The sequence below is a fragment of the Aplidium turbinatum genome, chromosome 5 (assembly GCF_918807975.1).
Source record: "Aplidium turbinatum chromosome 5, kaAplTurb1.1, whole genome shotgun sequence".
NCBI lineage: Eukaryota > Metazoa > Chordata > Ascidiacea > Aplousobranchia > Polyclinidae > Aplidium > Aplidium turbinatum.
In genome coordinates this window covers 27251631-27274613 of record NC_137476.1, presented here as the reverse complement: position 1 = coordinate 27274613, position 22983 = coordinate 27251631, and the positions used below count along the sequence as shown (strand labels likewise).

At 38.7% G+C, this 22983-nt stretch overlaps 1 protein-coding gene and 1 non-coding gene across 2 annotated transcripts; both read left to right on the top strand.

The window, feature by feature from the left end:
• The first annotated feature begins 1906 nt into the window (after positions 1 to 1906).
• LOC145771434 (U6 spliceosomal RNA) lies at positions 1907 to 2013 on the top strand. Its single transcript, XR_014289224.1, has one exon. It is a non-coding gene; the product is annotated as a U6 spliceosomal RNA (small nuclear RNA).
• Positions 2014 to 6758: 4745 nt separating this feature from the next.
• LOC145770061 (NAD(P) transhydrogenase, mitochondrial-like) lies at positions 6759 to 22157 on the top strand. The gene is made up of 20 exons (XM_082581651.1): positions 6759 to 7218; positions 8256 to 8485; positions 9437 to 9598; positions 10273 to 10398; positions 11072 to 11209; positions 11766 to 11904; positions 12107 to 12240; positions 13428 to 13595; positions 14067 to 14235; positions 14773 to 14999; positions 15757 to 15951; positions 16341 to 16536; positions 16689 to 16922; positions 17363 to 17523; positions 18142 to 18321; positions 18643 to 18802; positions 19103 to 19184; positions 19839 to 19957; positions 20796 to 20911; positions 21318 to 22157. The coding sequence occupies exons 1-20, from the start codon at positions 7104 to 7106 to the stop codon at positions 21456 to 21458; spliced, it is 3192 nt and encodes a 1063-aa protein (XP_082437777.1). The 5' UTR covers positions 6759 to 7103; the 3' UTR covers positions 21459 to 22157.
• The last annotated feature ends 826 nt before the right edge of the window (positions 22158 to 22983 follow it).

Here is a 22983-nt window from a genome sequence, read left to right as displayed (position 1 = left end):
AGGCTACAACTAATTCATTGAGTGATAAAGCAAAAGTTGAGGTGTATCAATTTCTTAGCCTTCAGCAGACTTCTCTTGTTTTTTCACCTTCAGAAGATTTCCCAGTGTTATGGAAAATGCAGACAAGGTAGTGTAGGAAAGTAGCCTATATGTTGATCGATTGTGGGAATCTTTATCTTTGCAAACTTCATCCGGGTACTTTCGTACACTTGAAAAGACTTTGAACTACTGACGCAGGTCCGTTCACTGAGATTGACAGACTAAAGTTTCCGCTTGTTCAAGTGTTGTTGTAGGTAAATTATTCCATCCGCTAGGTGCTGCTGAATGGAGAACTGTCCTTAAAATGTATTGCTAAAGCACACACCTCAAGAGTAAAACCAGATCCGCTTGATCTTGGAGTTATTTTGTTTATATGGAAGCGGAGCATTACACTGAATTAACCAATTCAAGTTTATTTTAGAGATCTAGCCAAACCACAAGTTCACAACTAGATTATAGCTTTATCACAACATTTATCTTCTTAATCAAATTGGAAGTGATAGCCTACGACAGGGGTCACCAACCTTTTTTGCATGCGGGCCACTTTGGCACTAAGGAGAGCTGTGGCGGGCCGCACTAATAAAATTTTAGGTAGGTTGACTCTTATGCTAGAAAAGAACGCATTTCGTACCCAGTATCCAGCGTTACATGTTGTTTATATGTATGTTAGAATACCGCTGCAATAAAATTAATCGAACAACGCTACTGCCAGGCCAAGCTCCTTTTACAATACTTTTGACTTTTTTAACAATGCCTAATAAACGAGGCTCAATCTCACTCTCTATGGAAAACAAATAGAACAAGTACCAGAATTCATATATCTTGGCCACCGACTATCCGCGACCAACGATGGAAAGACTGCAGTGCAACACCGAATTGGCTTAGGCTGGGCAGCATTTGAAAAGAACAAAAAGATTCTAACATCCAATAGATTCCCAATCAAACTGAAAGCAAAAATTTTCAACACCTACGTTTTACCAGTCATGCTGTACACTTCTACAGTCTAGAATGCGTAAATTGGACATCATCAACAATGAAAAAACTCACTATACCTTCCAAAATCACATCATGAGAAGCATGACCAACAAAAGGTTACTTGATCACACGAAAATAGAAGATCTTCTAACTTTGACAAAACTACATCCAATTGCAGTAATAATAAAATCTAAAGTTTTAAAACTGTTCGGCCACACTAAAAGATCACAATTCGGAATCAGCAAAGTTTGCACAGAAGGCAAAGTAGAAGGAAAAAGAAAACGTGGCAGACAACCAAAACGATGACAAGACAACATTCAATCATGGACCGGACTCAATGTGACGCCACTGGGCGAGTTGGCTCAAAATCGCCACTCTTGGAAGCAAATAAGCCATGTTGATGCGCAATTTGCCGCAGGCGGAGATGACGACTGATGATGATGATGATGATGATGAATAAACGAGGCCACTTGTTTTGCGCACTAATTATAGCGAGGCGAGTGGTTTCATCAGAATATTCATCACCAAGCAAGAGTGGTGTTGTCACTTCGCTTCACAAAAGATATCTTGCAATTAACAATTTCAATAAACAAGGAAATGTTTGACACATGGCAATACAGGCAACAATAGTGACCTATAAACGTATCAGCGAAAAATAGGCTTCAATAACAGGGAAAAAGACACCAGGCACCATGAAACAAACGTTTGTGGAAATCAGCGAAAAATCGTTTCTATTGTAACTCATGAACAGTTTTCCCTCTAAAAAAGCAATGAGTTGGTTTTTCATCCTTTTTGTGAAAGTTTATAAAACCGTCTTTCTTATATTATAGACAACTGTCACTAGCAGTGCTTATCAGCATGGCAAGAATTTGTTGATTAACAACATTTTGCAGTACTTGCTTCGGCAGTACATATACTAAAATTGGAACGATACAGAGAAGATTAGCATGGTCCCTGCGCAAGGATGACACGTAAAATCGTGAAGCGTTTTATATTTCTTTTAAAAAAAAAACATTTTGCAATAGGCTACTAAGCTAAATATTGTCATAATGCAATCAGAAAAAGTCTTCAAATTTATATATAATATTTTGCCAATTTATTATAACTTGAGTTGGCACACCGACCCATTTTGCCAACAAAAACTTGCATAAAGAGAACACTGCTCGTGAAACACAATAACGGTGAAACGCACACTAGTGTTTACATGACATTTGCAAACTTAAAATAAGCAACCCTATGCTCACAGAAATTCGAAAACAGACGTTTTAATCAACCACTGGGACAGTGTGGCTGGACATCGCATTGGAATAACTCTAAGCAATCCCCACCTAGAATTAGAACTATAATCTGATTGGTCGGTCGGTGGAATCGTATGCAAAGCGAAAATATGGTTCCCGGAAAGTATTTTTTGTCTTCGTGCTCTTTAACTCCTCAAGAAAAGTATTTTGGTTATAGCCTACTTATACGCTGATACCTTGCGCGGGCCGCTGCGATACAGCGTGGCGGGCCGCATGCGGCCCGCGGGCCGCCAGTTGGTGACCCCTGGCCTACGACATTAATAAATAGAGGACTAGCCTATTAAATGCGGGACTTCAGGGACTTTGGTCGCGGTACTAAACAAATATTATAGGCTACATAGTGAGATCCAAAATAGAGCAAAAAGTTTGACAAAGGTGGCTGGCCCTTCAGAGAATTGGGCAGTTTTTAGGCCTACCTTGTTTTTGTCGCTTTTTTGCGTAGATATTGTGCTACAATATTCTGTCTTCTTGCTTGTGACATACACATTGTATTTAACTCAATTCATCCGATTAAATATCAGAAATATCGGATATCCGACTATCCGTCCCCAATTTCCACAACACCTATTGGGTAGCCTACACAGTTCACAGCCCACAACAAGGAAGCGTGTGTTGACGTGGTAGCCTTTAGCTTTTCCTATTTTGCTTTGTGAATGTGAAGCCTGGACGCTAAGCCAAAAAATGTAAAAGTATTTGAACGCCGCTGAAATGTGGTTATACGAAGAATGCAACGATGCAAAGATTAAAAGAAAACAAGCCCGAGGAAAACAGCTTCTCCTTTTCTTCAATAACCTCAAGGATCATATTCGAGTTATAACCACAACAATTTTTAATACAGTCGAATAGGCTACCGGGATAAATGCAAAGAAATATGCATGAACGCTTAATTATAAGCCTGGAACAGGTATGATAGCTTACACAAAGAATAAGCTTAGGCTACACATTACACAATAGCCACTCTTCAACGCATAGCCTAATTAGCACTGAGATAGGTTAATTCAATTGTTGACCAGTTGGGTGAGCAACGTGTTTTACTTCGGAAATCGGAATATTGTAGAATCTAGCCTACAATTTTTTCATTTTTCGAAAAGCATGCGCTAACCAACTGAGCTATCGAAGCGGCTACGACCTGCTTATGAAAAGGCTACCGGTAGCCTACCTAGTTTATTCGGTTGGCAGGCAGAAAATTTCACGTCATGAGCCTCTCTATTTAAACGTTTTTATATAATTTTTAAACAAAGCAAAATTTGTAAGATAAATGGACAATGCAAAACTTAATATTCGAAAAAGTGAAGTCGAGTAATAAGAGGTGTGACAAATTTTGCTTTGTTTAAAAATTATTTTATTCGTCATGCTTACCGGAAAATTGTGACAAATGTAATTTAGATTGGGTCCCTTTTTGAGCATTTTTGGGGCACTATAATGCTTTTATTTTTCACCAAGATCCACACTTTGCAGCTTATGTAGGCTAACCAAATTCATCATATTAAGATTGGATTTGGGGAGAAAATTTAGATTTGAGTTGGCCTGGGCTATAGGCTACTATTTCAAAAAAACTACATTCATAACCATGGAAGGATTTCGATTATTTATTTCTGGAAAACTTTGAGTTAGGCTATAGCCTAGTAGCCTATGTTGTAAGCTACCTAGATTTTCATCAGTCTAAAATTTTGAAAATCTATCTGAGATGGTCTCACCTTCGCTTCACCTAACCTACTATTTTGTTTTCACAACATACTTTCCTTTCTAGCCTATCTCCATCAACACCGAATTTTATCAATTTATTTTTTAATTAACTAGGCTATTTAAGTGAGCAGTGTTTACTTCGGTACACTTTGGTATGCCTAGAAATAATAACCTGATAAAACTATCAAGCTGCATCAGCGCAAAAAATATTTGTAAAACAATTTCATTTCAAAATTTGTACCTATTCACCTTCATATTCCTCATCCCATTTTAGGGTATATGAAAAGTAGCTCTGCCCCGATAGCTCAGTTGGTTAGCGCGTGACTTCGTAAACGAAGAAGGTTTAAGATCAAGCGACGCTAATTCGACTCTCGGGATGTGCGCTTGAGCAACGCATTCTAATCTAACTAAGGACAGCTCGCCATTCAGCGGCACCTAATGGATGGAATAATTTCCCAGCAACAACACTTCAACGCTTCAACAATCGGAAACTTCACTCTGTCAATCTCGGTAATCAGTCCTGCGTCAAAAGCCTCTTCTAGTATGAGAAACTATTAGGAATAACTTATTAAGGCTTTGTCAGTCCGATGATAAAGATTCAAAACCAACCAACCTAGCATATATCGCTTCCCTTATTTTTCATGTCACGGTTCACATGGCCATGTTGCGTTGCGTAACTCACTCAGGTGTATCTTTTATGATGCTGCCAACTAAATATATCAGTTGTCAGATTTAAAAACGGTTATGAGTGCTTTATTCAATAATTACGTCAAGATCACATCATGATCTTGTAAAATCGCGCTTATCTCTGCTTAAAATACATAATAAAAAACTTATCATTTCATTGTTTCAAAAAAGAGATAAAAACGTTAATTTTACAAAGCTACAGTGCATCGTAAGTGATATCACTCTGGTGATATGTTATGGAAACCAACTTGTCAGTTTCTTCGGAAACTTGATTATTCTCTGCTTGCTTCATGGAATTTTGTGTTTAGGCCTACGTTATCATCAATATGTTTTTTTTTGTGCGTATGTTGTTGTTGAAGCGCGGGAACGTTTTAATTATTTTATTTTTTCTTTGTAAGCTTATTTTGAATGGCAAAATCGTAATTTCCGTAGGGTGGCAATTGACTAGTAGACCGTATGGTCGTCTCGTTGTCTCCCTGTCGGTATGGGAACTTGTGTAACTTTTGTATTGTGTATATTGCATAATTCAAACATGTACCTATGTTCCTGTTACTGACAAATAAAACATTGATTGATTGATTGATTTTTACAAAGGAAACTGACGTTGGTGCTTTTTCTGGTTTTAATTATTTTTATGATTATAGCTGACTTTGGTGGCCATTTGGCTTTTCGCTTCCGTCCTTGTTGTGCTAATTATTTGTGTTAGTTGTTTTTTGTATCATTTTGTTTGTTTGCCAAGAAAACAAATAAACTGAACTAAATTATGCAATTTTTGAATGCACTTCAAAATAGGAATTGCTTGGAATTGGGACAACAATCTGGCAACAGGGTTTTCCGGCAAGGACAGACAGAAACAATGCAGCAATGAGCAAAGGACAAAATTGATTACCTACCTGAAGCTTGTGAGTTTGACCTAGTTTAGTTTTGTTTATCAGTGAAGCTTAGTAGGTTAGACCAATAACCACCAGCTCAGTGGCCGAGTGGTTTCGCCTTCGGCTCTGGTGCTGGTAGATCTGAGATCGATTCCAGGTCGGGTCAAACCGAAGACTTTAAAAACGGTACCGATTGTGTTCTATCCTGCATAGCGCAGTGAGAATGAGTCGGGTAATAATGTGATAACATCGTAAACCTGATATAAATTAAAAATGAGCCCTGTCGCTAAAAGACCTTAGCTGTTGTAGAGCGACAATAAATAAAACCATAACATTATTATTATTAGACCAATAACCTGCTTGTTACTATCAGTGGATAGTTTTCTGATTCGCACAGTTTGTTGCCTGACATTTTTAGGTGTAGCATAGGCCTAAAGAAAATCAGCTTGATCAAGAGGTTAAGAATCTTGCATAATTTACAATATGAATAAATTTTGTTTTTTTACACCGATTGTGACAAGATTGTACACTGCAAAGGGAAATTAAGTCAGCTCTTTATTGTTTTTGCATGGCATTATCAGTACGGTATGTGTCTTGCAAAGGCACAGCACAGCTCCATGTTCTGGATGTTCATGTTTATGCATGTTAAACCAATGTTGCATCAGCGCTCTCACCACTTAGCCATGTAGCCAATGTAAAGATAAGTTAAAGACATGATTAGTGTGGAAACTTATTTTTCTTATGCAAGCCTAACCTGATGTCTATAGGTAGCCTAATAATTTTGCAGCTGCATACAGGTAGTTACCATAAAAAAGAACCATTACCTTTTAGGCTTTGTTTTGATATTTTAGTGTTGCAAAAAGGCATAGCAATGAAAGTCAAATTTATAACAAAGAGTTTTCTAAAGTATCAAGATGAGTTTTAATTTTATGAAACTGTTCAAAACAGGCTTTATGCATTGTTTGTTACATTCTATTTTTGTTTCTTTATCAGTGCTAAAGTAAAGTTGCTCTGCCGTTTACCTTAATTAAGACAGTAGCCAGACTGAATGTTGGGGCAGGTGTTAAGCAGCCGTTGTGTTGCTTTGACATCCGAACTGCTTAGACTACAACCCAGTTGGATACAGTAGATTCTGTAGTTGGTAGTGTGTTTGCAACCTGTTACATACGGTATCGTACCGTTCTTCTCAGTTCACAGAATTTACCGACCACCATTCCACCAATTGTGAAAAGTTGAGAAGAAAATGATGTTGTTTTCAAATTTTGTACCGTAATTACCGTACTGTATATATGCACAATACAACTAATTGTAGATATACTAGCGGCATATGCCTGTTTGCAATATGGTCAAACCTTTTTATCATATTCAGTAAATTATTATCAAAGTAACTTTCGTTAAATAATAAAAGCTCTCATGCAGCACAGTTGTGTTATAACTACCGTACAGTAATTATTTTTTATAGGTTCTAGCCAATAGAAGGGCTGCGGCTTTGTGTCTTTCAGGGCCATATTGGAATATTAGCAGCATTTGTTTGACAAGTTGAAATATGGCTACTGCGCTTCGTTTCACATCCTCTTCATTTCTAACGTCACATGCTTGCCAGCTGCTTCGAAGCTCATGTTCCAGAACCTTAAGTAGAAGTACTCGTCATTTTCAGAAAGGTTAGTAAGATATTTTTTGATCAGGTTGTACATAGTGTACAACTCTCGATTACGGATATCACATATAGGTATAACTTAGGGAAATTATGTACGGTAGTTGCTACTAACAAAGCCTTTCCTGTAAAGTAGCGAGTCTTTATCATGTTGGTCCAAATGATGCAATCATGTGCCACCATAGCCTACTCAGTTACTCAAATGGCCATAATCAGGGATGGATCCAGCCTCTAGTTTTTGGGGGAGTGCTGCTGAAATCTATTTTCATTCAAGGAGGTTCATCAGTGTGGCACTGTCAAAATGTGTCTTTGCTGTATTTGGCATATGCTACTGATAAGCATTCATGTTGTTAATACAGATGTTTTTGTTTAAACTTTAATATTAATAAAGATCTGAAAACGGAAAAAGTGTGCATGAAATATCAAGTCTTAAAAACAAGCATGAATGAAAAACACTTATGGTATTGTATAACAAAATTCAAGAACGTGATGAAATTTTGGGAAATATTCTAAAGTTTAAAAACATGAGCAGTACAAAACACATGATTATTTCCATTGGTACACATTCCATTATCTACACAGCATCAATTTGTTACATGCTGATATAAACTGCTATGATCTATCAAAATATAAAGTAATATTATACTAGTAGATCTTAACACCTTTAGTTTATTAAAATAATAGCAGTTTGAAATTTTGGGGCGGACAGTGTCTTTTATTCATGCGCACCCACCCCCTTGGATCCATCCATGGCCATAATGACATCTTACTTCAAAGCCTTGGATTATTATTAGCTTAAGAGTTGAAATACATTCTGTTTGAATTAGAACAGTTTAAGATTTCAGTAAAGGTGAAATGGGCTGTTAGTTTTTAAGAGAGTGGCTATATTTATTAATGCAAAGTCGCGTACTCTAAGTTGAAAATATGAAAAATTTATTCAGCCCAATTGAATTGATCTACAAAGATTTACTGCAGGCTATGATAGTCTTATAAAATATGTAGCCTAATTAAAGTATATAATGGTACTGTACTCTTTATTTCCAGGCAAGGAATACAAAAATATCACAGTTGGTGTGCCCCGGGAAATTCTCGATAATGAAAGACGAGTGGCTCTATCCCCAGCCGGTGTAAAAATTTTGTCAAAGATTGGATACGGAGTCAAAGTTGAATCAGGCGCTGGGAATGAGGCCAAATTTTCAGATGAGATGTTTGCTGAAACAGGGGCTGTAATCACCGACAGAAATGACGCACTTGCCTCTGACATTGTCCTCAAGGTTTATAAAGAATATTTGTTAAAATTTGTAGTTCTTTTACTTTTAGAATTGTATTTTTGATTGTTGACCTAACAGTGAACATTTATTTTCATTATTTTTTCTGTTTGGTGTTTCAGTTTTTATTTCATTCCATCTCAACCAGCAGTTTAGCGAACTTTTGTTTAGGATATCTTTTTTCTTGAATATTGATTGATAAGTTATTATAGTCAATTAGTCATATCAACCTACACAGTCCACACTCAGGTATTGCCAAACAAACCCACAGTATTGACTGGAGGCTGATATACTTTTGGTTTTGTCTTTTGGCTAAATGTACGGTAGCCTACTTTATAGCCTATCTCTTTAAAATGATAGTCATGTGAAATCAAATTACCCAAGTGTACCTCGGTCCTCGAATCACCACAAAGGTCTTGGTTTCACTTTAAAAAAATAGCTAATCTTTTGTTATCAAATATTGTTTGGATTTTCAGTACAAGTGTCAAAGTGTAATTCCATGTTTTTATGGTAACAACAGCATAAAAGTGGCCCCAAATTTATACAAAAACTATAATTTTCAACCACTATTCACACTTGTAACTAATACCCTCCTTTCTTGCTGCTATCAGACATAATCGTCAGATTAGAAGCGTGTTATCGTATAAATTCATTCATCATTCTTTTATGCTTTCAAGTTTTTGAATGCCTTTTTTTTCATTTTGTATTTTTGTAAGTTCGATTTTACTTGTTTTGTTGTTTGCAGTAGTTTGTACCAACTGCCGTATACCAAACTGGTGGTTATTGTCTACATTACCTCCTTTTAGGTGTCAGTTGTGTGTGGTTAAACACTTGAAAAAACATTAAAATAATTCTAGAATACTTAGGCTACAATTTGAAAAACATGGCTAATCTGTACCAAATAATTTTTCATGGTTTAGAAGTTGTTGTGTATTTTATCAACATTTTTTATTCTAGGTGCGTGCTCCTGAATTAGCAGAAATTGATGCCATGAAACAAGATAGTACGCTGTTCAGCTACATCTACCCTGCTCAAAATCAAGATTTATTGACCAAACTTGCTGATAAGAAACTCACAGTATTTGCCATGGATCAAGTTCCTCGTGTTACCATTGCTCAAGTAAATTTTTTTTTGTTATATATGTAATATGTATAATTGTATATATAATAAAAGTATCCTATGTTACAAAATTCAATGTTGTAATGATAGTTGAAACAAACTTTTAGCAACAGTTTCAATTAGTATTGAATGTGCATTGTGCAGTATCAGTGGTTTTTTTTTTTAATTCAACTGGTTAAAGATTACAGTCATAAAACTCATATATAAGTTTAAGAACTTGGTAGATTATTAGATAAAATGGCGGTAGCGTCTTGGTTTTTGTTGAGTGATAGAGATACTTATTCGTTTTTTCAATATTTTTGAAATTCACAAAACTATTTGTGGGATTTTTGAACTAACATTCTGCTTTCATGAGTAGAAATGTATAATATATCAAATTATTAGTGAATTTCAATCAGAAAGTGAGATCCGGTGTGAAATCTGCCATGCTTGCAGCTAGTCAGTCATCTTCAGTGGGCCACTGGGCCTACAAGTAAAAAAATGACTGAGTGTAAACCCTGCATGTTGAAGGACAAAACTCAATGATGACAATGAATAAAAAAACATATTTTTGCATATAACTTGCATATATTTTGCATATAGCATATGTTCTTTTTAACCAATGATATGACCTTTTTTCAAAAACTTACATGTATTGTTTTCATTTAGTGTTGCATTTATATTTATTTTTCCAGGCGTTTGACGTGCTGAGTTCTATGGCCAACATAGCGGGCTATAAAGCAGTCATTTTGGCAGCTAATCACTTTGGAAGATTTTTCACTGGACAGATTACGGCGGCCGGCAAAGTCCCTCCTGCAAAAGTAAGCGCACTCGAAATTGGTTAATCACATCCCAATTAAATATACAAACCGTTTTATTGCATAATATTTCTACTTCCCAAGCCATAAAAAATTTAACTCGAATAATCGCATATAATAATATATTATACATTCTTTAAACGCATGAAAGAGCTGAGGAAATTGATTATGATGTGATTAACTGGTTTTGTCTACATCTGCTTTTTGCTGCTTAATTTTTGTGTAGTATGCGGCACTTAACCTTGGCATGAGTGCAGGTTTGTCTGATGTCTATTCTATTGAGTTGTGTTTGTTTCAGTCTTTAATGTTACAAGCAAATTAGAAAAATTGATTGCTTCATAGTCTTGAAAACGCTGTACATACGGTATTTAATTTTGTATTGTGAAAAAGGATTGCCATTAGCTCCAGTTTGTGTCCGAACATTGATTTCATTTTTCCGTAGGGCGATGTTGGTTACCAGCAGTAATTTTTATAGCCTTTTCAATGCAAGTCGTTTTTCTGGAGACATTTTATGCAGTGTTTAAAAATCCTGAATTAGTTAGTCTGACATGAAGTGTTGCCTCCGCCAATCAAACGAATATTACAGGCAGCCGTAGTCTACTTAATCAAACATAAAGTCGTATTCTGTAACTTTTGCTTTTGTTGTTTGCTTCAAGCTTCTGTTCATCATCTTCAGGTGTTGGTGATCGGTGGTGGCGTCGCAGGCTTGGCATCAGCAGGTACCGCGAAAGCAATGGGAGCTATCGTTCGCGGTTTTGACACTAGAGAAGCCGCATTGGAACAGTTCAAGTCACTTCGTGCTGAGCCTTTAAGGGTAAATAATGAATCCTTTTTTTAAAACCTTTAATCTTTTTTCTATATTGTTCTATGCCTTTAGATGAGAGACAGTTTTCTTTTAATTTGTTTTATTTACTGTCACAGTCACTTTGTCCAAATTGTTTACAATTGTCTTTCATAGCTCTGTAAATTGAAGCTGCTTGAATTAAAACTGTAGTTATTACTTTAAGTACTGAAACAAAGCCATTTCATATCAGCTCTAAACATTTAGGCATGGTCTAAATTTTGCAAAATTGTTCCAAAATTTGTATGTTTTGCTTTTCTAAACTTTTACTTCTCGTTGTGAATCTGAAAACAAAGATGGATCAGCGAATGACCTTCAAAGCGCGTTTAGGTGTCTTAACTGGAAGCCCGGAGTCAATACATATGTACTATATTTTTGTTGCAAAACGTTAGGTTTCCACAGCAACATTATTTCAACTTTTGTGCTCCTTCCATTATGATATAGACTTTTCTTAGAAGGAATTTGAAGCAAAGTTAGATTCCATTTGTGATGTTTTCATTGGTTTGTATCTCATCCTCATGACATCCAGGTGGAAATTGAGGAGTCGGGTGAAGGTGGCGGAGGATATGCAAAGGAGATGTCGAAGGAGTTCATTGAAGCAGAAATGGCCTTGTTTGCTGAACAAGCTAAAGACGTGGACATCATCATCACTACTGCTCTCATCCCAGGTAAATAAAATCCTCCAGGAGACTTTTCAGCATGATCACGCTCTCAGTATTCATTTTCATCCAAATGTTGTTGAAAAATTGTCTTCAAGCGAAATCGGTGTAATCTCTCACAGCAAAGCTTGTTAAAACTATTTTTTTCTTCTGTTGAATTTAATCGTAACGGTTTACACACAAATCCATCAATAACCGTCTTCTTGACCAGGAAAACCTGCTCCTCGTCTCATCACCAGAGAGATGGTTGAATCAATGAAGGATGGATCCGTGATTGTTGATCTTGCCGCAGAAACAGGTGGAAATTGCGAACTGACGAGGCCTGGAGAATTGTACAAACACGGGGTGAGTCTCACGGAATGCCGGCATGTTTAAGTTTAAACCAAAAACGACTATTTTTCTAGATCTTGCAACTTCAAAATAAAGGGAGCTTACTAGATTAAACGAAATTAAATGCGGAAAGCGGAAAGTTGCACTTCGAGTTTGCCAGACGTTTCTGATTAGTGAAATTTTTCTGCAGACGTGTCCATTAAGAGTAAAAAGCAACACATGAGTTCGTCGCACACCTTCATCTTTATTTTTTGCGAAGTGCAAAAAAAAGCGGTTGTAATATTTTCATTTGTGTAACCAATGCAAATTGAATTTGCTGCCGTAGCAAATGAAATTACTATCGTATTAAAAAAAAAAATAAATAATTTTAGTAAGAAATGACCAAGGCTCGCGTCATTCATGTGTCGCGGCATTCGGGCCTTGCGTCATCTGTGCTTTGCGGCCTAGGGATGGCGTCGTTCGGATCGCGGCATTAAGTCGTGTACCGTCACAACTATGGGGTGCTTTAAAAGTCAGTTTTTAAGCATTTTAACTGTGTTTTCAAAGTTAAACTTTCTGCTCTTTTTGGACATCGAACGGTGCTTTGAAAATCAGACTTTTTTTCTTGAAGCCAGCCATGCATGTTTTGCTTGGAAAAATAAACCACGATGGAGTTTTCTATGCGTCTGTGAAACGTACACATGAACTGGCTGAATCGTGAGTGATCAGCTAGTGTATGATTTCGTGTGTTTAATTTTTCCAATTCGTTTTCGTAAAATAGAGCAGAGAAGAAAAAATAAGCAGATAAGGCAAAAGACTACGACAAAAAAACTCTGAAGAGGCTCTGTCTCGAAAACGTGACCAAAGGCCACAGTTGCTTATCAGGATCGACATTTATTCTGGAGTAATGCAATATTCAAATAATCAAATTATTTATCTCTCACGTTGCTTGTCCGACTTTGCAAGCTTCGGTGTTGTCAGTGCTTGCCTGTCCAGCAAGAGGTTAAAGTTGAGTGCTAGGTGAACGGACGACTTGAAATCGATTTTACTTCTCTATATAACATCAGTTAAAAAAACGGAGAAAAAACTAAAGTACGGCCGTTCATCTCTTTCTGCAGTGGGGTTGCAGGCATTATGCCTCAGCCTTTTTACTGTAGTAATTTTAGCTAGCGTTAGTTTTTGTTCTAGGATACAATTCCTCTGAAACATTGTTTCCAACACAGGGTGTCACAATAATCGGATACACGGATATTCCGAGCAGACTTCCAGCCCAATCTTCCACCCTCTACTCCAACAACATGGTCAAGCTGATCAAAGCAATCAGTCCTGACAAGGAAGTCTTTGACTATGAATTCAAAGATGATTATGGATACGGAAATATTGATCACGTAGTAAGGATCGCTTCAATATTTTTTTGGACTTGCTTCATTTCACTGGACCTTGATGACATCACACAATGATTTTAAAATTTAACCCAAGTGTTTTTGAATGATTGCTGTTGAAGCAAACTGCTGTTGTTTTTTAGTTGGTTCAATAAATTTGTGGTTGGTCATAGGGAATCGAACAGCTCTACTGTTAACAACCAGTGTATAGTTTTAGCTGTTTGAGCTACGTTGGTTACCGGTAGTCAATATTTCACACTAAAAGACAAATTTAAAAAATCTTACTTGAAAATGTGGTTAAAGAAATACCGTCAAAGGAAGATGTATTTATAGTTGACATGTTGTTTGTTGAAAATATCACCTTTCAAACTGTGTGTAACCTAATGCCTCTTTCAAACCCTGTGAGCAGCTACAGTTTTTCACACAATAAAAAATCAAAGGTTGTTTTTGTTCTTTCTAATCGGTATTGTCTGTACCTAGGTGCGAGGTTCTTGCGTGGTTCATGATGGCAAGATAACATTCCCAAGCCCTGAGCCCCAGAACATGCCCCAGGCTACTACCGCCAGCGCTGCCCCTGTGGCCGAGACTGTCGTGGAACCCCCAAACCCATTCAACGTCAAGGCTCGTGAAACAGCACTCGCAACAACAGGTTTGAAGAGAACTTTTGCAAGCTGGGTTGTGACGAAGTGCACTGGGTTGTAACGAAGTGCACTGGGTTGTGACGAAGTGCACTGGGTTGTAACGAAGTGCACTGGGTTGTGACGAAGTGCACTGGGTTGTAACGAAGTGCACTGGGTTGTAACAAAGTGCACTGGGTTGTGACGAAGTGCACTGGGTTGTAACGAAGTGCACTGAGTTGTGACGAAGGTTGTGAGCAAAGTTTCCGGAACTTGTTGTGTTCTAATTGTTTCATGAATACAAGAGTCGAAAAACTTTACAGTTTCTATTCTCGAAAAGTATTGCTACAAACTTCATCTAAGATATTATTTACTGCACGAGCTTTTTTATAAAAACAGACCACTACGGTTCCAAAAGGAAGCTGCTACTTGAAGACGTTAATCTGCAGTTTTCTAGCATCAAATACTGATCTCTCAATCTAGTATAACATCTGCAGACGTTGAATCAATGTAAAAATGACGGATTTTGCTGTCTGGGCAGTCAGTTATGAATTAATTTTGTTTTTCAGCCTTGGGTGCGCTTGTGGGTGTTGGAGTTATTTCCCCAAATCCTGCTGTGACCCAAATGCTTACCACCTTCGGAATCAGCGTGATTGTTGGCTACCACACTGTGTGGAATGTGGCTCCCGCATTGCACTCACCCCTCATGTCAGTAACAAATGCTATTTCTGGCCTCACTGCGGCCGGTGGCCTCAGTTTGATGGGTGGTGGCCTTACTCCCGACACCGTCCCTCAGGTATGCCACTCTTGTTTATTTTGTAAAATATGATTAAACTAATCTTGAATCTTCTATAAATTGTTACGTGCATTTCATGTATCCTTTTTGGTTCTTCACAGTTCTATACTTTTACTGCGTTTCTGATCATGACTATGTAGGCCGACTAACACCATGAGCTGACTTGGAGTAGCTTGTGTGCAGTAGTTTACTCACTATTCAAGTGGTCATCTGACCAGTAAAGCATTCGCTATTCTGTGGCATGAATGTTATTAGTGGAGCGATACTGATGAGCTCAGCCTCATGAGCGATACTGATGAGCTTAGCCTCATGAGCGATACTGATGAGCTTAGCCTCATGAGCGATACTAATGAGCTTAGCCTCATGAGCGATACTGATGAGCTTAGCCTCATGAGCGATACACGTTTCTATCGCTGTCAGTTCTTGCTACTTTGCACTCTACGTATAGTTGATTGGATAGTCTTAGTGGCTAGCGTGTAGGATAAGCCGGTATAGTTAGCAAATCGCAATTGCTCGCTGTTCTAGTGGGCACTTAGCCTTGTGCTAACAGCCAGGAAGATCACGTCTTTTCACATAGTGCGTAATTTCATACACTGAGCAATCTCAACAATTATTAACACTCTCTGATATGGGAATAGCATTCAGGGCCCGTAACGTGAAGGTTTTATCCTCCTGCTATGTCTCGCATCGCTTCAATACGGAGTAGACGTTTTTTTATCACAATATCCACAATTCACTTGTTTTCAATCTCCACAAGGGTCTTGCTGTGGCATCCACGTTTGTGTCAACTGTCAACATCTTCGGAGGCTTCCTCGTCACCCAGAGGATGTTGAACATGTTCAAAAGACCAGGAGACCCAGCGGAGCACAACTATCTCTACGCCATCCCAGCAGCCTCCTATCTTGCCGCGTATTACCTCGGTTCCATGAACGGAGCATCTAACCTCCACCAGGTAGTAAAGTTGCAAATAGGTTTATTTTACGTTTATTAGATGTCATTGCTGTATAAAATGTCGAATAGTAAGATATCAGGACAACAGATGGACTAACAAATTAATATATTGAACACCCTGGGAGAACAAGTGCAAACGAGGAAAGCCATATATTAACTGGAGAGACAAGATTGAAAACGAATGTGGAACAAGAATCTGGTACCGCCGTTACAAAAACAAGCCATCAACTGGATTGGCAAGTAAAGGGGAAGGCTTTTGCTCAGCAGTGGCTACCACAAGCTGAAAATGATGATGAATGAGATGTCATTGCGCCTAGTGCAGGCAAATTTTCCTGAATTGTAACGTGAATGCGGGGATGATTTAAATTATTCAACCCTATTTTCACGCAGATGATGTACTTCGCCTCTGGGTTGTGTTGCGTTGGAGCGCTCGGCGGGCTTTCTAAGCAAACCACAGCCCGATCTGGGAACGCACTAGGGATCATCGGTGTGTCTGGGGGAATCGCTGCCACCTTGGGAAGTATTGCACCCTCCCCTGAACTGCTTGCTCAGATGATTGGTGCAATGTCTGTTGGTGGGGCCATTGGTTAGTATTTCTATCATTGCAATACCAAATTTAATTTTTAGTGATGCCTTTTTAGTAGACATGCGTGCAAAATTGCATCGGGTTTAAATTTTTATTTATGTGAGGCTAAATAAATTTTAAAATTGTTGTTTCCACTTTATTTTTTTCTTCAGGTATTGGAATTGCGCAATCCATTGCCATCACCTCTCTGCCGCAGCTTGTGGCAGCTTTCCACAGTCTCGTGGGCCTGGCCGCAGTCATGACGTGCGTGGCCGAGTTCATGATCGAGTACCCCCACTTAACTGAGAACGAGATGGGCCAGATGATTAAGTTCGTCGCCTACCTTGGAACATACATTGGTGGTGTCACTTTCACCGGGTCTCTGGTTGCTTACGGAAAGTTGCAAGGTAACAAAAGCAGTGTTTTACACGTCAAAGTAATGCTACACGATGCTATTACAACGTTACTTTCAAACTTGTATTTCAAAACGCTAACTCACACGTTTCATTAGTGTTTGAACTGGAATGTTTCACACGAAAACTAATGAGTTTTGTAACTTAGTTTTGTTTGAGTCACTGTACTCATTGCTAAACTTCTTTGTCTTTTGTATGAAAAAACCTTGCTTCTTCTATGCTATTTTCCGCGTTTTGTCGCTTCTACCTTTTTCTAGACCTCTGCTATGTTTGTCATGTACTGTTCTTTTGTTGTGATGGTCAGAAATATAAACAAACTGAACTGAACTTCGAAACAAACTAACCTATGCCGATCGTGAACTGGTGAATTTATCACGTTCGTTTTACTTAAACTGATGGAAAATAACTGCAACTTCTCATCATCTTTTTTCCAGGTGTCTTGGACTCTGCTCCACTCTTCCTCCCAGGGCGTCATGCCTTGAATGCTGGTCTCCTTGCTGGCAGTTTTGCTCCAATGATTCCCTTCATGCTTGACTGCTCATACCAGACCGGTCTGATGTGCCTTGGAACTACTGCGACTCTCTCTACCATCATGGTACGTGTTTATAGCAAAACAACTCTATAGGAAAGTTATTGAGGAAAGTCTTAAAATTAGCGTCTTAAAAATGTCCATTTGTATTTCCAGTATATCGGCTGCATAGCCGAGTGGTGAGAGTCCTCGCACGACACTCGTCGGTTCAATACTGATCAAAAACGCTCGGCTGAGTGTTTGGCGAGAGTTTTAATGTCATGCTTGAAGGTGGACACGAAGATTGGCCTTCTTTTTTTTCCGTTTACTTAATCTAAATCTTCAACCACCAGGTTAACCTGGATACGACAAAAAGTTATATGAATTGCATGAGACGTAGTACAAGCTCTGCGTATGCTTTGAAGCCAATACTTGAGCATGAAACCATGCTTCCATGGGTGTATTCTCTACACCTAAACAGAACTGAAGATGTCAATCTTTTAGTCGGAAATATGTACTTCGTGACTAACAATTCTTGGCAAATATTTTATACCAACCGACACCTATTCAATTGTGTTTATTTTCTAAAAATCCTATCCTCCACTGCAGTTCAATTTGGCATCAACAAAAGTCTGTTCCCGACAATCAGATCTTTTACATCCGCTGAAATAATGGATGCACTGACGTTTGTGTCTTCCTCTTCAGGGCTTTACTTTGACTGCAGCTATTGGGGGAGCGGACATGCCTGTGGTCATCACCGTCCTCAACAGTTACTCCGGCTGGGCTCTCTGCGCTGAAGGATTCCTTCTGAACAACAACCTGCTCACCATCGTGGGAGCTCTTATCGGTTCATCCGGCGCCATTTTGTCCTATATTATGTGTGTGGTGAGTTGAACCAACCTGTTTGAGGCAGACTTACATGTTTGAAGATCAAGATCGATTTGACATTCATTCCTGGCGGAGTGGTGGGTTCTTTTTTTGTGTTTTGACGTAGAAATGTGAAGAATTTAATTAGTTGGCTATTGCATGGCTTTCTGGTTGCACTAGCTGCAGGCATAAACTTTAGTATTATATATTTACATCTGCTGATGTTGAATTAATAAGAAAAATTGATTTTCTGGCTGGGTTGAATTGTGTTTACGTTTGTGTCGATTTGCCATTGTTGGATCATTGTCAAATATTTTTGTCACCCGTTTTCCTCCTCAGGCTATGAACCGATCTCTCGCGAATGTGATCCTGGGAGGATACGGGACGAGCTCAACAGGCACCGGGAAGCCGATGGAAATCACCGGAACACACACTGAAGTCAACGTGGACGACACAGTGCAGATGATACAAGAAGCTGAAGACATCATCATCGTGCCAGGTCTCTCCCTACGTTTTACTAAATAATTACCCAGGTAGCAAAATCCGTCATTTTTACATTGAATCAGACGTCTGCAGTCGTTGAATCAATGTAAAAATGACGGATTTTGCTGTCTGGGTAAGACTCATTGAGGTAAAAAATCAAAATAGTGTCCTAGCTGCGTTAATGCAAAATTGGCAACACTGATAAGCAATTTGGTCTTTACACAGTGGTCGTACACTCTAGCAAGCTATTAAGTGGTTTTTGTTAGGTTTATATTTTTCAATATATTTACCAATTTTCTTTTATCTCTTTTTATAGGTTATGGACTATGCGCTGCAAATGCTCAATATCCCATCGCCACCATGGTGAACGACCTAACCAAAGCCGGAAAGAATGTCAGGTGTGCTTTAAAATTGATTGCTTAATCACTTAGAAAACTTGGCCTGCTGCAATTGAACAATGTAATAATAATAATATCAAATTATCTTGTACCGGAAAAACTGAGCCAAGACATGCGATCTCAATCTCTAAGATGCCAAAGTATCTCAAAGGTGGCTCATAAAGCTCTTCAGGGTTTATTGCCTAATTTCAATGAGCTCTGTGTTGTCATGAAAACTTTTGTTTGTTTTTGTTTCTATTGTGTAAACAATACGCATCGTAAACAATATCGTAAACAATATCGTTATTCTCATGCCTTCTTCGTTAGAGCTTTTCGTGGGTCCTGGGTCTTTCGTTTAACTACCTCAGGTTGGCGATAGATTGATTAATTGAATCTTTATCCTCGGACTGGGAAAGCTTCTTGCAGAGCTTCATCCTGGCAGTTTCGCATACTTGTAGAGGCTTTGAGTACTTGTAGATCCTCCACTATCCTCCTCATCTATTCGAGCATACCCGGACATAATTAACATAGTTTTTTTCAAACATCCCTATCCATCATCAAATTCGACAGTTCCTGTTTCGCACTCCAGTGTCCTACTCTAGTTGCTGGAAAAAGTTTTTTGCATGACGACCTGAAAAAAAATGAATAGATAAATAAGATGTTTATTTTCTTCAGGTTTGGAATTCACCCTGTAGCGGGAAGAATGCCCGGCCAGCTCAATGTGTTACTTGCCGACGCCGGAGTGCCCTATGACGTAGTATTGGAGATGGACGAGATCAACGATGACTTCGCAAGTACGTGCTGGGAAGTTTAATTCGTCTTTGTTCTCTACATTTCTATGCTCCAATGTGTAGCCTTCTATGTTGAGCTGCAGAATGGTGGGGCGTCTGAACTTGTCCATTGCCCCTTGCAGCTCTGCCGTCCGGGTGGAGGCTCTTGGTTGACAAGTTTCGTTTGGCATCTGCTTGGGTGCACAACTGCACATGTTACTCACAGGATGGGGCACGAGGAGCCACATATCGATACAAGTTTCTGTTCTTCATTGTTGCTGATTGCCAGCAGACAGAGATGTCACCGTGGATGCTTTTTCTTTGTCAGTAGTTTTGCCTTGAAAGAAGCTAGGGTTAGCCAGCAAGCCAAGCACATCCACTCATTGCCAGTTTTCTCGACTCGATGGGTTTACTGTGTTCGCATCTGCATCGGTAGACACTGGTTCGATGCTCTGTTGGGTCATTCCAGAGTTTTTAAAAATGGTACTGAATCTTATTCCTGCTTCGCACTCAGCAATGGAATGGATTCGGGTAATAATGTACTCGGCTGCGCCTATATACGGCTGCATTGACTCTGTCTGCTTTCTAAAGCGCTGAGGAGAAACGCATATCTGCGATTGATAGCAGCGCTATTTAAAATACACATTATTCTTATTTCCCAAACAAAATATAGAAGAAAACTCAAAAGAGATTTCAACGATAACATTGTCCTGCTTATTCAGTTTTGAACCTTAGGCACTAAAGTGACTGCTGTTGTGAATGTGCTCTAACAGTTTTGCTATGTATAGGTTTTATATAAAATCATTCGATTTTGCAAACTCTCTTCCTCTTGAATTTTGATGAATGTTTCCTCTTTTTCCAGACACGGATCTAGTGATGGTGGTCGGAGCTAACGACACAGTGAACTCCGCGGCTCAGGAAGATCCCAACTCCATCATCGCCGGAATGCCTGTGCTTGAAGTTTGGAAAGCCAAGCAGGTAACGTTCGGACAGTCATTATTTTATCGGGTTTTGTCTAAACATTGGTCAGCGAGAGGTTTGCCACAGAATGATTGATTTTAGACTGAATTACGTTACATTTACGTGCAATAACGTTCGTTGCGTCACTTCAATGATCAGTCCGTGGAAATATTGCCAACCTTGAATCTGTTTGCAGCGAGCCAGTACATCAATCGCTTTTTACATTGATTTAACGTCTGCAGATGTTAAAAACGACTGATTTGATGGCTGGGCAGTGCAAAAAGGGTCTGCCTTCCCCTTCGTTAGTTTTATTTCAAATAATTTTATTATGTCTCATATTACCATCTTTCTAGAACTTCAATGCAGTCTTTCAATCGCTCTGGCTTTGCATATTTTCAAGAATTTTCTCTCTGTTAATCGACAGGTCGTGGTCATGAAGAGATCCCTTGGCGTCGGATACGCGGCTGTTGACAACCCAGTCTTCTACAAGCCAAACACATCAATGCTGTTAGGCGACGCTTTGAAGACATGCACTGCGCTTCAGACTTCTCTCAGCAAATCCTAGATTCATTTCATCTTTCCTTTGTACTGCTCGATTTAGTCTTTTTTACTCGATTCTCTCATAATGCCTATTGTGAACGTTTTATCAAAAATTAGTTTAATTCATCTCGATGCGTTGCTTACAGATGACAACTTGACGTTGCTTTTTAAGTTTAATTTAAATCATTTCTTTCCCGACTTCAATTCCTATTAACTTATCATTGTTTTGATTTTAAATTGTTCATATTTCCCGAGTCTCTGATAGGTTAATTAATTAATTATGTTTTGTAGAGCAGAAAATCAAATGGTGAATTTAGGCTTAGGCTAGAAATACTTAGTCGTTTTTTTAGATATAAATTCGTTTCGACCAAACAGTTCTAACCTATTTTTGACGCTTTAGTCTATTGCAAAGTTTTTCTCTCATGTAAAGCCTTTTGTATTTTGGGCTTACCCAGTTTTTACACATTCTGTAATTGATGCGGCTGATCACGAAGAAAAAAAGCAATCGGGCTTTGAGTTTATGGTATTTTAAAACTACAAACAGCATAAGCCCTTAAAGAAGTCGACACTTCGATTTTGACGTTTCTTTGGCTATTGTCAAGAGTGTCGAAATTCCCTAGCTCATATGGGTTTTATATCTTTCAAACTGACTCAAGTTTTTCCAGTGTCTTTTTTGGAGTAGCTCTTTTGCCAAAGGTGCGTTAATAAAATCTGATACACAGTGGTGGCTTCGTTTGTTGAGCAAATCGTATTTGATTGCCTACCACATTTTCAGATTACGTACTGACGGCAATGCAGCAGTATCTCCATGCAAGATGCAAAGAAGTAGTAGGGTCAGCAAGCTAGCCTATAAAGTCTATTGGGCACACGATGTTTCAGTGTTTTGTTGTACATTTGAGTTAGGAACCATCGTATAGGGGTGCAGAAGTGTGGGAGGGACTTTGTAGATCATCCCTCCATTAAGCTTGATACATACAGTCTAACATTATTGTGGCTTTCAAGCGTTATCGTTTATTTTTCTTCATCAGCCCAACTTGGGTTTTTGCTAGATACGCTTGAAACTGATAGCAAGCAATGATAATATACCAGCGCAGCACCCAAGATAGAAGATACTTGAAATTGCAGCATGGTGTACCACCGACGCCAGACTTCACGTTTTGATCCTTCACCCGGTGGTGTGGCCCGGACTTTGGTCAAGTTCAACGAAACACAAACAAAAGTAGCCCTGTTTTTATTTCAGCATATACAAGTGGAGTTTTGCTTCCTCAGCCGCCTGCAAATATGGCGCACAAAACAAATTGCTGGCCTTTTTCTTTTTGAGATTCCCTTTCTACAAAAATGAAATACTTGATCAATTAACATTGGAAGAAGCAACCTTGACCTGACTGTTCGCTACCTCAGTTTCGACGAATCTGTCATACGAAAGAAGAAGCATCCTTAACTCCGGAGACTAACGTGTTAAACAAGAAATATCAGGTTATCTTTTAATAGACGAAAACGTGCCAGAATGAAACAATCATCAACACTGCAACGCACCAGAAGTAAATCCG

Excerpts from the sequence above, each read along its gene's own strand:
- LOC145770061 (XM_082581651.1), top strand. The coding sequence starts at position 7,104 with ATGGCTACTGCGCTTCGTTTCACATCCTCTTCATTTCTAACGTCACAT. Across the intron at positions 12,241-13,427 it reads GAGAATTGTACAAACACGGG|GGTGTCACAATAATCGGATA; the intron begins GTGAGTCTCACG and ends TTTCCAACACAG. Across the intron at positions 15,952-16,340 it reads GAGCATCTAACCTCCACCAG|ATGATGTACTTCGCCTCTGG; the intron begins GTAGTAAAGTTG and ends ATTTTCACGCAG.